Source organism: Leucopleurus acutus, assembly GCF_964270905.1.
Source record: "Leucopleurus acutus genome assembly, chromosome: 7".
NCBI lineage: Eukaryota > Metazoa > Chordata > Mammalia > Artiodactyla > Delphinidae > Leucopleurus > Leucopleurus acutus.
Window position 1 is genome coordinate 67,868,302 of NC_139150.1, and position 15,456 is coordinate 67,883,757.

At 41.5% G+C, this 15,456-nt stretch overlaps 1 protein-coding gene across 2 annotated transcripts in view; it reads left to right on the forward strand.

The window, feature by feature from the left end:
- Window positions 1–15,456, forward strand: part of ADAMTSL1 (ADAMTS like 1) — a gene marked incomplete at both ends in the record, with an annotated part of 462,446 nt that overhangs the window by 371,673 nt on the left and 75,317 nt on the right. For both annotated transcript variants that reach the window (XM_082843595.1, XM_082843596.1), the window contains one exon: window positions 3,058–3,192. In XM_082843595.1, coding sequence (XP_082699721.1) covers window positions 3,058–3,192 — 135 coding nt within the window. The remainder of the gene's footprint in view (window positions 1–3,057; window positions 3,193–15,456) is intronic.

The window sequence follows — 15,456 nt, forward strand, 5'->3', positions numbered from 1 at the left end:
CTCTGTGTTGAGGACACTAATCCCAACCAGGAGGGCTCCACCTTCATGACCTAATCATCTCCCAAAGTCCCTACCTCCTAATATCATCACCTTGAAGGAGTTAGGATTTCAACGTATGAATTTGGGGGATGCAAACATTCAGACTACAGCACCCCCAAACATAAGGACCTCTGATTAAAGAGTCTAACACAGTTCCTGGCATAAAATAGTTATTTAAAAATAACAACAATTGCTGAGACACCATCAACACTCATTGATGCCCAGGGCTGGACTCAGCCACGTGCAAGCTACAACCCTTTTGTCCCCTGGATTAGGACTCTCTGCTTCTCTTCCCCACAGAGTCTGGGAATTGGTGGGATAGGATAAAGAAGCTTGTTTTTGTCTTACTTTTTTTAAAAGGCAATTATTAGAGCACGTGGGCTGGCTATCTCAGGAAGAGAAAGCCATCATTCTAAGGGGAAAAAAAAAGGAAAATGTGAGAAATATGAATAGTTACACACCACGCATACATACACTTACATACGTTATGGGCTTCCGCGGGGAAAAAGAAGTAAACTTTATATTTTCACACCCCCAATTGATGATATACCAAAGCACAGGGTCTACCCCTGCCCACTCAAATTTCAGAGATGCCCACATGGGTTTTCATCTCAACGGTGGCTGCATAAACCTCCAGTTATCTTAGGAAGCCGCAGAAAATCAGCTCCGCGAAGGATGTGATTTGTTTTGTGTTGGATTTCATCTGGCTGAGCTGCTCGTCTGGAGCCTGGGGCCTAGAGACTCTTGCCCCACACTGAGTTATGGAGCTTACTGTGGGCTTTTCCTCCCTAATAACCCTTCCTTGTCGCCTCTGCTAACAGAGCTGAAAGCATAGGAGGTGTAGCTGCTACCGTAGCTCCACCAGTGAAGTGTGTACGGTCTGGGAGCCAGATCTGCAGCATTCCAATGCTAATGCAGTGTGACCGTGAGCGTGGAGTTTGAAGAACATGACGTCTTCCCATTTTAATCAAACTGGATGGGAAAAAAAATCACTAGTTAGAGTCTTAATTTTAGGGCTTTCTGCAATCAGAAGTCTTGGTTTATTCATCAAAATTTGTTACTTTCTTTAGGTACTTTATGGACATAGAAGTAGTGTTTCTCTTTTTTTTAATCAGCCCAAAATGTGACTTAATTTTTAAATGAGGGATTTCATGTGTAAAGCTGAGGTTTCATGCCAAGGCCTGTGACTTAACCTGTAATGTGGAGACTTGACGTGTCATGAGGCGGACTTTCACTCATGAGTTCGTATAACTATTCATTAAGTGGGATGACTATTCATTAAGTGTTGCCTCGGAGTCCCATGTAGAGCTTTAGGATAAATAAAAGCAGTGACCTCTGTCCTTGGGGAATTTACAGTTTCCCTCAGAAGATCAGCTGGACATGCCCTGAAGAAGTAAATTAAGACAGAAGCTGTAAGGACACTAGGAGGGTGTGACATTTGGCCCCGAAAGATCGATGGTTTTAAAGATGGGACATAACCTCCCCTTTTGGCTCTTAATAAATGAGCAAAGACTTCTTGAATTTTAATATTCTTGAAGGACTATTCAATTTCAGTATCTTGAGGGAACTCCATTTCCCTCAATATTCAATTTCAATATTTTTGAGGGAATATTAAAAAGGATGGGAGGAAAAGAGTCTAGGTTTGAATAAACTGTCACTATCAGTTCCTAAAATGATGGTATATCAGAGTAGAAAGAGACCTTGGAAATGATGAGGTTTTTCATCATTTTATAGTTGAAGAAACTAAGGCTTAGAGGGATTAAGTGACTTGCCCAAGTTAGTGAATGGAAGAGCCACAGCACAAATTGAGTTCCTGAATCCAATCACGACGTTTTTACCCTATACCATATAAGGAATATTTTTAAATTATATAGAATATATATAGAATGTCTTTAAAATTTTTAATTTATATATATAAATATATAAACTCATCACCGTTTTCTGTATGTGCTGGTCTTTTGCAGTCAAAGGCACAGTAGACAGAAGGCATGTTTCTGAAGTAGACTCAGGCACCACTGTGACTTGTTTATTTGCCATCCCTAAAAAGTACTGAACAAGGTGACAAGCACACAGTAGGCCCTCACTGAACACTGTTGAAATGACCATCAATTACAAGGGCAACCCTCCTGCTTCTCTTTCCACTCCAACAAGTGCTCTAGAGTAAAAGGTGGGAGTTGGCCTTGGAGTGTGACGCAGTGCTACAGGAGAGGAAAGAAGAAGGGGAACAGAATTCTGCTTCTTTCCCAGGAGAATCTGGGATCATCCTACCACTAGGTTCAGCAGGTGCTTGCCTCTTCATTTGTTCAGTGGAAATAATAAGCAAGCCACTGTACTTCCCTTTTTGTCACTTTTATCTCTGGTTAACTGTGATTCCTGATGACGTCAGCCCTGACTCCTTATAAGATTTTGAACAATAAATCATCCCTATCCTGCTTCTCTGATCCTACTTGGGCATTAAAATCCAGATCACAAAGCAAATTCCCAGCCTCACAATTGGACCCTTTTCTTCCTAGAAAAAAAGCCACTCACAGGATCCTTCGCCGTAAGAAATTCCTGTGGTGTATCCCAGTCTGTGGGGACAATAACAAAGTACCTCCCTCTAAAGGTTGTTATAGGAGTTAAATGAAAAATATTTTAGCAGAGGACTTGGCATCTAGTAAATGCTGAAGAAGCACTGGCTTTTTTAAAGTGCCTTTATAATATAGTTTCATTTAACTGTGCGTTTATAGAGTCCCCAGTGGTACTGTGGGATAGAGTGGCATACAGTAAGGAACTCCGGAAATCAACATGCCTGATTCTTATTACCGACCTTACAGTTTCAGGCATCAAATATTATATTTAATATTCAGACTCACCTTGATGGGAACACCTTCTCTACAGGAAAAATGGTGTTAAAGATAACAATAGTAACGCCTGCCTTACACACAGACACACTTACATGCATGGCCGCCTCTCCCTCTCCCCTTAACACAGACTTTATGCTTTAACCTGCCTGATGCACCATCTGCCTTCTCACAGATCCCCCCCACGTCCCCACGCAGTTGGACGACATCAGGGCCCTGCTCTCAGCCACTGGACCGAACCTTCCTTCGGTGCTGACGTCTCCGCTGGGAACACAGCTGGGCCTGGATCCTGGGAATTCCGCTCTCCTCGGTGAGTCCGGCCCTCTGGAACATTGGGCAGAGATCCAGGGCTGGACAGGATTTATGGGTGGGTGACTACTTGCAGGTGGGAGGGAAGCAGCAGTCGGGGGTGGCCAACAGGAAATCACTAGATTGCCTACAGAATCCAGACTCACCAGTGGAAACTTGGCTGACTTTCCATATGAGGTGACTGAAGTTCTTAGTCTGGACCTGAGCTTGTCCAGAGTCTAATGGGGCTCCTTTCTAAATCCTCTTGGGCTGATGCCACAGTCCAGATTCTCTCAGGCAGATTGATGGCGCTGAATTTGGAGAAAGATACGGCAGTGCAGAACAGCTCCTATATCTCCTCACCCCTCGCCAACTGTATCCCAGTACTCCTCCATTACCTCTTCTTACCTAAATTAGAGCTATAACTAGCCTTCAAGGAGAAAACTGCAATATCAGTACCTCCCAAAAGCCAGGCCATCTATTTAAACCTCCTTCAGTAGGTGGGGCGTAAAACCAACCCAGAGAGACCCCTCAAGGCAAGTGTTTAAGTAACTCCACCAGGTACATCTTCCCTGGCGTCTCTCATTGGTAACCTCCACCAAGTTATTGCCCATGTGACTGGCACCCTCTTGTAGCAGAGAGTCGTTCAAGGGCATCCGCACCCTGGACCCCTCACCCCAGAATCGTGGAGATGCCAGAGCAACCTCTACATTCCCAGCATGCCCTCTGGAGATGGTCAAGGTGGAGAAGAAGTCCTCTGCCCTCAAGGGCCTGGGAAAAACAGGCCTACAAAATGGAGAAAATCTTCATGCTCACTGTTTGTGGCCCCAAATGTTGGTCACGGTAGCTAGAATTATGTCCTTGGCTCAGTGTTGAAATTTCCTCTACTCTTCTCCTCGCCCACGTGCAGAGGACGGGAAGCCAATGGGTTCTCAGTCATGCTGGTCATAACTTAACAATACGGCCCCAGGGCTTGGTATCTTTAGGGTTCTAGCACAGAAAGATTACCTTCAGTTTTTGTTAACATCTGAAATTGGCAAAGAATGCATACAGGCTTATGGAAAAAGCTTCTGATTTCTCTGTTTCTGATCTGGGTAAAAATAAAACACAGATAGAGTAACGAGTAGCGCTGTTTGTGGTAACAAACTTGGCATTGAGTTTTTGCACGTCACGATCAGAATTCACAGAAGTTTAAACTTCTTTTTTTTGTTTGTTTTGGCATATAAAGGGTAAATTTATTCCAAATTAAACATGTGCATTGTAAACTTTTTATTTTAGGCCCATCACTATGAGAGATTGTCGTAACTTATCGTCCAGTCACTAGCAGGGTGTGCAGCACTTGTTTATTTTCAAGTTCAATGACTCTTGGGTCACTCAGGTCCCATTCAGCGTGCTGGAAAAGTCGACCTGCTCATATTTCCCATGATAGCTTTACTTTCTTTCTCCCTGATTCTGGAATAATATTTTGTCTTGTTTTAGCCATGGGCAATAAGAATTTATTGTGCTTTATGCTGCTGCATTCCATTCCTAGTTTATAGTGCTTTGGTACCTTAGACTGGTATTTAAATCTAACAGTTAAGAGACACCTTAATGCCCTAGTTCACATCCAGACCGCTCCACCTGAGTAGACCACGGAGGCAGTATGCATAAAGTCCCTGAATGTAACTGCATGGGCAAAACGGACTCTAGTGGTGAATGTCAGCGTCTTGCCAACACCATTGAGCTAGGAGAGATCCGTGTGGAATCGTGGAGATGAATTAGGGAATGGTGTCAAGTATCAGGTCTCTGAGAAGTAGGTCACTGGAGACAGACCAGAGCCTCATTGTTATGCTTTGATGCTGAGCACTGACGGATGGGGGGTGGGGATTCAAATAGGCACAAAGGAAAGGAAACAGGCCCTCGAGGTGAGGAAGATGCCAGGAGCCCGGAGGAGGTGAAAACGTGTGAGATGTGCATCAGGTGTCTGTTCAGAAACAGCTGTAAGACCCCGCTGCTTTAAAACGGATGACAGGCAGCTGAGCTGGGATAGAAACTAGGCCTTCACAGGGAGCGAGCCTCAGCCAGAGCTTGTCCACTCAGATGTGACTCCAACCCCTACCGGAAGCATTCTAACAGCCTCCCTACATCTGGGGCCTCCCTGGCTAGTGATTCATCCTGATCCGTTAGTCCATTTGCTCGCCTTTGGACCAGCTCCCATCCCTGGCTCCTGCTGGTGGCCCTTTCAGACCAGAGTATGCGCTCTGGGTACAAGAAATAAGCCAGCGGCCAGAGAGGAGCTTCTGTGGAGGGTTGCTTAGAACTCAGAATGTTAAACAGCATCAAATTGTGGAGGACCTTGATTATTAGGTATGGGGGTAGCTTTGCTATGTGGGAAATGGGGAGGTATCTTTAGAGGGCTTTTAAGTAGGAGGATGATGTAGTTCAAGTAATATTTGAAAGCATTAATCTGACATTCTATAAGAGTGAGCAATCAATAGTGAGAGAGACTGAATGAAGAAACACTGTGCTGAGGGTAACAAATGTTCTAGATCAGGATGGAAATATATGGCAAAGATATTTGTTAACCACCCATTCCACAGCCAAGACACCCCTAATCAGTCATGACACTCAGCCCAGGCTCTGCCTTGAAATTCTTTTTTTTTTTCACCCTTTTGTGTGTGTGTGTGTGTGTGTGTGTGTGTTTTAAAAAAATTTTATTGAAATATAGTTGATTTACAGTGTTGTGTTAGTTTCAGGTATACAGCAAAGTGATTCAGTTATACATATATATAAAAATATATGTATTTTTCTACATTCTTTTCCATTATAGGTTATTGCAAGATATTGAGTATAGTTCCCTAAAACAACTATACCCCAATAAAAAAATAAATAAAAACTATATATACGCTACTATATAAAAAATAGATAACCAACAAGGAGCTACTGGAATTCATTTTAACATTCCGACCAAGCATGTTGGTGATTGATATATAGGATGAAAGCCATTTGCCAGCCCCATTGTAGCCAGTAAATGTTGAGATTCATGTGTATGTATTTCTCCCATCTACAAGGCTACTTGGTTACAACAGATTCAAAGAGCTCCACGGTTCTGTGGCACAGGGACAGTAACTCATGGGCCTTGATTCTCGTGTTTTCATGGGAGGAAGGGGAGAAGGGAGATTTGGGGTTTTTAAAGCCGTATGTCAGCACGAACTCTTCTCCATAAAGGTTGAGTGTTGAGAATCCCAGTAGGTGAGTCTACCGAGAAATGGCTGTTTTAGTTTTCAGACAGTCTAGCATTGTTTTCACTTCAAGCCACTGTTACAGCTTTCAAGAAGGAATGTTGATTGAGTGACACGTGCATGGGCTTCATCTGAGCCTCACTTTCCGTAACTGTAAATGAAGACTTGGGACAAGTGAGTCCCTTGCTGCTCTCACACTCTTTGCTATATGACATAGACATGGAAAATGCCCAGTAGAGGCTCATGCATGCAGAGTTGACCCAGCCTAACTGAATCCCTTGTCCCAGGCAAGGCAGATGCTAAGTTTTTTGTCCTTGTTTTCCGGTTGTTCTTTGTGCAGTGAGGCCTAAACTGAGCCATCTGCTCTGGAGGGCAAGGCCAGCGCCCATGCCACCACCTTTGGTGTTCCAAGGCCAAGCAGTACCCTGCAGGGTTCCATTTTCAGGGCAGCAGCATCTCAGGTCTCCCCACAGCACCTAAACCCAGTTGCAGCCTTCTGTCTAATATTTCTTTTGGCCACTAAGGCCCAACACGGATATTTCTCACAGCACCATTTATAGGGCATTAGCATTGATATTTTTTGAAAAATAAGTTTTATTGGAGTTTTTATTATAAGAGCAATGCATCTGCATTGCAGAGCAATTAAAAATAGAAGCAAAAAGAAGAAATGAAAATGGTCTATAATTACCTGGCCCAGAGGTAACCAGCACAAATATCTTTTTCCTAGCCATTAATATATACGTTACATATTTTTCTAACTAAAATGAAATCATACTCTAAGTACTGCTTGTAACTTTTTTCACTTAATGGTACATCAGACTCATCTTTCCATGTCTCTAAATATTTTTCTACAGTTTTATTTTTGATGCCTGCATGAGTAGGAGGTATCATATCTTATTTAACCAATTCTCTAATGTCGAACATTTAAATTCATGCAATCTCTTGCTAATATAAAAGCATAGATACTCAATACTCTGTAATGATCTATATGGAAAAGAATCTAAAAAAGAGTGGATATATGTGTATGTATAACTGATTCACTTTGCTGTACAGCAGAAACTAACACAACATTGTAAATCAACTATACTCCAATAAAAAGTAATTTAAAAAAATAAAAACATGATGAATATTCTTACTCCTCTACCCTTGTGTACATCCCTGTTTACTTAGAAGCAATTTCTAGAAGTGGAATTATTGTGTCCAAAAGTTTGTATATTTTCGATTTTTGCTGTATGTCGTCAAATTGCCCTCCAAAAAAGTTTTATCCATGTATGTATCCATCAGCACAAGATGAGAATTTCCATTTCCCGCAAATATTATCAGTACTAGGTATGGCCAAGTGTTACTATATTTACAATTTTAATAGGTGAATATACAATAGGATAAAATATAATACAAAAAAATGGTATCATTTTTTATTTTTATTCCTTCGATCATGATTTTCAGTCATTTTGTTTTTAATGCTTATCAGTCATTTATATTCATTTATGAGTTGCCTGGAAAGGTTCCTTGTTAATTTTTTATAAGTATCCTATTTTATTGATAAGATACAATACATATTCAGGTATTTTTGCCTTTATTTGACATAGAATTTTTTTAATTGAAGTTTAGTTGATTTACAACATTATATTCGTTTCAGGTGTACGACATATTGATTAAATTTTTATAGATTATATTCCATCTAAAATTATTATAAACTATATTCTCTGTATGGCTATTTTCTCTGTGCTGTACAGTATATCTTTGCAGCTTATTTGTTTTATACAGAGTAGTTTTTTGGGGTTTTTTTTAACATCTTTATTGGACTATAATTGCTCTACAATGGTGTGTTACTTTCTGCTTTATAACAAAGTGAATCAGCCATACATATACATATCCCCATATGTCCTCCCTCTTGCATCTCCCTCCCTATCCCACCCCCCTAGGTGGTCACAAAGCACCAGGCTGATCTCCTTGTGCTATGTGGCTGCTTCCCACTAGCTCTCTATTTTACATTTGGTAGTGTATATATTTCCATGCCACTCTCTCACTTCGTCCCAGCTTCCCCTTCCCCCTCCGCGTGTCCTCAACTCCATTCTCTACGTCTGCGTCTTTATTCCTGTCCTGCACCTAGGTTCGTCAGAACCATTTTTATTTTAGATTCCATATATTTGTGTTAGCATACGGTGTTTGTTTTTCTCTTTCTGACTTACTTCACTCTGTATGACAGACTCTAGGTCCATCCACCTCACTACAAATAACTCAGTTACGTTTCTTTTTATGGCTGAGTAATATTCCATTGTATATATGTGCCACATCTTCTTTATCCATTCATCTGTCGATGGACACTTAGGTTGCTTCCATGTCCTGGCTATTGTAAATACAGCTGCAGTGAACATTGTGGTACATGACTCTTCTTGAACTATGGTTTTCTAAGGGTATATGCCCAGTAGTGGAATTGCTGGGTCGTATGGTAGTTCTATTTTTAGTTTTTTAAGGAACCTCCATACTGTTCTCCATAGTGGCTGTATCAGTTGACATTCCCACCAACAGTGCAAGAGGGTTCCCTTTTCTCCACACCCTCTCCAGCATTTATTGTTTGTAGATTTTTTCATGATGGCCATTCTGACCTGTTTGAGGTGATACCTCATTGTAGTTTTGTTTTGTTTTGTTTTGTTTTGGGTTTTTTTTTTTAACATATTTATTGGACTATAATTGTTTCACACTGTTGTGTCAGTTTCTGCTTTATGACAAAGTGAATCAACTGTACATGTACATATATCCCCATATCTCCTCCCTCTTGCATCTCTCTCCCACCCTCCCTATCCCACTCCTCCAGGTGGTCACAGAGCACCGAGCTGATCTCCCTGTGCTATGTGGCTACTTCCCACTAGCTATCTATTTCACATTTGGTAGTGTATATGCGTCCATGCCACTCTCACTTCGCCCCAGCTTCCCCCTCCCTATCCCGTCCCCCGCCAAGACCTCAAGTCCATTCTCTATGTCTACATCTTTATTCCTGCCCTGCAACTAGGTTCATCAGTACTTTTTTTTTTTTAGATTCCATATATATGTGTTAGCATATGGTATTTGTTTTTCTCTTTCTGACTTATTTCACTCTGTATGACAGACTCTAGGTCCATCCACCTCACTACAAATAACTCAATTTCATTTCTTTTTATGGCTGAGTAATATTCCATTGTATATATGTGCCACATCTTCTTTATCCATTCATCTGTCGATGGGCACTTAGATTGCTTCCATGTCCTGGCTATTGTAAATAGAGCTGCAGTGAACATTTTGCTACATGACTCTTTTTGAATTATGGTTTTCTCAGGATATATGCCCAGTAGTGGGATTGCTGGGTCATGTGGTATTTCTATGTTTAGTTTTTTAAGGAACCTCCATACTGTTCTCCATAGTGGCTGTATCAGTTGACATTCCCACCAACAGTGCAAGAGGGTTCCCTTTTCTCCACACCCTCTTCAGCATTTATTGTTTGTAGAATTTTTGATGATGGCCATTCTGACTAGTGTGAGGTGATACCTCATTGTAGTTTTGATTTGCATTTCTCTAATGATTAGTAATGTTGAGCATTCTTTCATGTGTTTGTTGGCAGTCTGTATATCTTCTTTGGAGAAATGTCTGTGTAGGTCTTCTGCCCATTTTTGGATTGGGTTGTTTGTTTTTTTGATATTGAGCTTCATGAGCTGCTTGTAAATTTTGGAGATTAACCCTTTGTCAGTTGCTTCATTTGCAAATATTTTCTCCCATTCTGAGGTTGTCTTCTCGTTTATGGTTTCTTTTGCTCTGCAAAAGCTTTTAAGTTTCACTAGGTCCCATTTGTTTATTTTTGTTTTTATTTCCATTTCTCTAGGCGGTGGGTCAAGAAGGATCTTGCTGTGATTTATGTCATAGAGTATTCTGCCTATGTTTTCCTCTAAGAGCTTTATAGTGTCTGGCCATACATTTAGGTCTTTAATCCATTTTAAGTTTACTTTTTTTTTTTTTTTTTTTGGCTGTACGCGGGCCTCTCACTGTTGTGGCCTCTCACTGTTGTGGCCTCTCCCGTTGCAGAGCACAGGCTCTGGACGCACAGGCTCAGCGGCCATGTCTCACAGGCCCAGCTGCTCTGCAGCATGTGGGATCTTCCCGGACCGGGGCACGAACCCGTGTCCCCTGCATCGGCAGGCAGACTCTCAACCACTGCGCCACCAGGGAAGCCCCATTTTGAGTTTACTTTTGTGTATGGTGTTAGGAGTGTTCTAATTTCATTCTTTTACATGTAGCTTTCCAGTTTTCCCAGCACCACTTATTGAAGAGACTGTCTTTTCCCCATTGTATGGTCTTGCCTCCTTTATCAAAAATAAGGAGACCATGTGTGTGTGGGTTTATCTCTGGGCTTTCTATCCTGTTCCATTGATCTATATTTCTCTTTTTGTTCCAGTACCATACTGTCTTGATTACTGTAGCTTTGTAGTATAGTCTGAAGTCAGGGCGCCTGATTCTTCCAGCTCCACTTTTCTTTCTCAAGATTGCTTTGGCTCTTCGGGATCTTTTGTGTTTCCTTACAAATTGTAAAATTTTTTGTCCTAGTCTGTGAAAAATGCCATTGTTAGTTTGATAAGAATGACATTGAATCTATAGATTGCTTTGGGTAGTATAGTCATTTTCACAATGTTGATTCTTCCAATCCAAGAACATGGTATATCTCTCCATCTGTTTGTATCATCTTTAATTTCTTTCATCACTGTCTTATAGTTTTCTGCACACAGGTCTTTTGTCTCCTTGGGTAAGTTTATTCCTAGGTATTTTATTCTTTTTGTTGTGATGGTAAATGGGAGTGTTTCCTTAATTTCTCTTTCAGATTTTTCATCATTAGTTTATAGGAATGCAAGAGATTTTTGTGCATTAATTTTGTATACTGCTACTTTACCAGATTCATTGATTAGCTCTATAGTTTTCTGGTAGCGTCTTTAGGATTCTCTATGTATAGTACCATGTCATCTGCAAACAGTGACAGCTTTACTTCTTTTCCAATTTGTATTCCTTTTATTTCTTTTTCTTCTCTTATTGCCATGACTGAAACTTCCAGAACTATGTTGAATAATAGTGGTGAGAATGGACAACCTTGTCTTGTTCCTTCTCTTAGTGGAAATGGTTTCAGTTTTTCACTATTGAGAACGATATTGGCTGTGGGTTTGTCATATATGGCCTTTATTATGTTGAGGGAAGTTCCCTTTATGCCTACTTCCTGGAGGGTTTTTATCATAAATGGGTGTTGGATTTTGTTGAAAGCTTTTTCTGCATCTATTGAGATGATCATATGGTTTTTTCCTTCCATTTGTTATTATGGTTTATCACATTGATTTGCATATATTGAAGAATCCTTGCATTCCTGGGATAAACCCCGCTTGATCATGGTGTATGATCCTTTTAATGTGCTGTTGGATTCTGTTTGCTAATATTTTGTTGAGGATTTTTGCATCTCTGGTCATCAGTGATATTGGCCTGTAGTTTTCTTTCTTTGTGACATGTTTGTCTGGTTTTGGTACCGGGGTGATGGTGGCCTTGTAGAGCGAGTTTGGGAGTATTCTTCCCTCTGCTATATTTTGGAAGAGTTTGAGAAGGATAGGTGTTAGTTCTTCTCTAAATGTTTGATAGAATTCACCTGTGAAGCCGTCTGGTCCTGAGCTCTTGTTTGTTGGAAGATTTTTAATCACAGTCTCAATTTCAGTGCTTGTGATTGCTCTGTTTATATTTTCTATTTCTTCCTGGTTCAATCTTGGAAGGTTGTGCTTTTCTAAGAATTTTCCATTTCTTCCAGGTTGTCCACTTCATTGGCATATAGTTGATTATAGTAATCTCTCATGATCCTTTGTATTTCTGCAGTGTCAGTTGTTACTTCTCCTTTTTCATTTCTAATTCTATTGATTTGAGTCTCCTCCCTTTTTTTCCTGATGAGTCTGGCTAATGGTTTATCAATTTTGTTTATCTTCTCAAAGAACCAGCTTTTAGTTTTATTGATCTTTGCTATCATTTCCTTTATTTCTTTTTCATTTATTTCTGACCTGATCTTTATGATGTCATTCCTTCTGCTAACTTTGGGGGGTTTTTGTTCTTCTTCCTCTGATTGCTTTAGGTGTAAGGTTAGGTTGTCTATTTGAGATGTTTCTTGTTTCTTGAGGTAGGATTGTATAGCTATAAACTTCCCTCTTAGACCTGCTTTTGCTGCATCCCATTGGTTTTGGGTTGTCGTGTTTTCATTGTTTTTTGTTTCGATGTATTTTTTTATTTCCTCTTTGATTTCTTCAGTGATCTCTTGGTTATTTAGTAGCATATTGTTTAGCCTCCATGTGTTTGTATTTTTTATAGTTTTTTTTCCTGTAATGGATATCTAGTATCATAGCATTCTGGTCAAAAAGATATTTGATATGATTTCAATTTTCTTAAATTTACCAAGGCTTGATTTGTGACCCAAGATATGATCTATCCTGGAGAATGTTCCATGAGCACTTGAGAAGTAATTGTATTCTGCTGGTTTGGGATGGAATGTCCTATAAATATCAGTTAAGTCCATCTTGTTTAATGTGTCATTTAAAAGCTTGTGTTTCCTTATTTGTTTTCATTTTGGATGATCTGTCCATTAGTGAAAGTGGGGTGTTCGTAGTAATAAAAAAAAGAAAGAAAGAAAGAAGAGAGCAACCAAACCAAAAAAATAAATCCACCAATGATAACAAGCGCAAAAAACTATACTAAAAAAGAAAAAATACAGACAGAGCCCTAGGACAAACGGTAAAAGCAAAGCCATACAGACAAAATCACACACAGAAGGATAAATATACACACTCACAAAAAGAGAAAAAGGGGAAAATATATATATATCGTTGCTCCCCAAGACCACTGCCTCAGTTTGGGACGATTCGTTGTCTATTCAGGTATTCCAGAGATGCAGGGTACATCAAGTTGATTGTGGAGACTTAATCTGCTGCTCCTCAGGCTGCTGGGAGAGATTTCCCTTTCTCTTCTTTGTTCGCACAGCTCCTGGGGTTCAGCTTTGGATTTGGCCCTGCCTCTGCGTGGGGGTCTGTTCGTTGCTCAGACAGGACGGGGTTAAAGAAGCAGCTGATTCAGGGGCTCTGGCTCACTCAGGCCGGGGGGAGGGAGGGGTACGGATGCGGGGTGAGGCTGCGGTGTCAGAGGCCAGTGTGACGTTGCACCAGCCTGAGGCGCACCGTGTGTTCTCCCGGGGAAGTTGTCCCTGGATCACGGGACCCTGGCAGTGGCGGGCTGCACAGGCTCCCGGGAGGGGAGGTTTGGAGAGTGACCTGTGCTCGCACACAGGCTTCTCGGTGGCGGCAGCAGCAGCCTTAGCGTCTCATGCCCGTCTCTGGGGTCCGTGCTGTTAGCCGAGGCTTGCGCCCGTCTCTGGAGCTCATTTAGGCTGCGCTCTTAATCCCCTCTCCTCCCGCACCGTGAAACAAAGAGGGAAGAAAAAGTCTCTTGTCTCTTTGGCAGCTCCAAACCTTTTCCCGGCCTCCCTCCCAGCTAGCTGTGGTGCACTAGCCCCGTTCAGGCTGTGTTCACGCAGCCAACCCCAGTCCTCTCCCTGGGATCTGACCTCCGAAGCCCGGGCCTCAGCTCTCAGCCGCCGCCCATCCCAGCGGGTGGGCAGACGAGCCTCTCGGGCTGGTGAGTGCTGGTCGGCACTGATCCTCTGTGCGGGAATCTCTCCACTTTGCCCTCCACACCCCTGTTGCTGTGCTCTCCTCCGCGGCTTCGAAGCTTCCCCCCTCCGCAGTCTCTGCCCACGAAGGGGCTTCCTAGTGTGTGGAAACCTTTCCTCCTTCACAGCTCCCTCCCACCGGTGCAGGTCCCGTCCCTATTCTTTTGTCTCTGTTTTTTCTTTTTTCTTTTGCCCTACCCAGGTTCGTGGGGAGTTTCTTGCCTTTTGGGAAATCTGAGGTCTTCTGCCAGCGTTCAGTAGGTGTTCTGTAGGAGCTGTTCCACATGTAGATGTATTTCTGAGGTATTTGTGGGGAGGAGGGTGATCTCCACTTTTTACTCCTCCGCCATCTTGAAGGTCTCCTGTACATAGTAGTTTGTACCTCTTAATCCCTTACTCCTATCTTGTCCCTCCCCTCTGCCCTCTCCCCATTGGTCACCACTAGTTTGTTCTTTATATCCGTGAGTCTGTTTCTGTTTTGTTATATTCATTCATTTGTTTATTTTTTAGATTCTATTTGTGATAACATACAGCGTTTGTCTTTCTCTGTGTAACTCATTTCACTAAGCATAATGCCCTCCAGGTCCATACATGTTGTTGCAAATGGCAAAAATTCATTCTTCTTTGTGGCTGAGTAATATTCCACTGTTTAGGTATACAACATCTTCTTTATCCATTCATCTGTTGATGGACACTTAGGTTGCTTCCATGTCTTGGCTATTGTAAATAATGCTGCTATGAACACTGGGGTGTGACATATGTTTTTTAACAACCTTATTGAGATAACTGATGTACAATAAGTGATACATATTTAAAGTCTAAAATTTTATGTTTTGATATATGGATCACCACAATCAACATAATGAGCATATTCACCATTCCCAAGAGTAACCTTGTGCCCCTTTGTAATTGTTCCTTCACGCCTCTGCCCCATCCCAGGTAACTACTGATCTGCTGTCTGTATAGATTAGATTGGATTTCTAGAATGTTATAAAAAAGGAATCATACTTTTGGGAGATTTGGCTTCTTTCACTCAGGATAATTATTTGGAGTTCACCCCCATTGTACTTGCATCAATAGCACATTTCCTTCTCTTGTCGCTTAGTGTCCATTGTACAGATAAACTACAGCTTGTTCAACCACTCATCTGTGGAAGGACAGAATGGTCATTTCCCACTTCTGGGTATTGCAGGTGAAGCTGCTATACATATGCACGGGCTAGTCTTTCATTTCATTTCACATGCTTTCATTTCTCTTGATTAAATACTTGATAGTAAGGTGGCTGGATCATATGGTCAGTGTATGTTTAACATTTTAAGAAACAGCCAAACTGTTTTCTAAAGTGGTTGCCTACTTTACA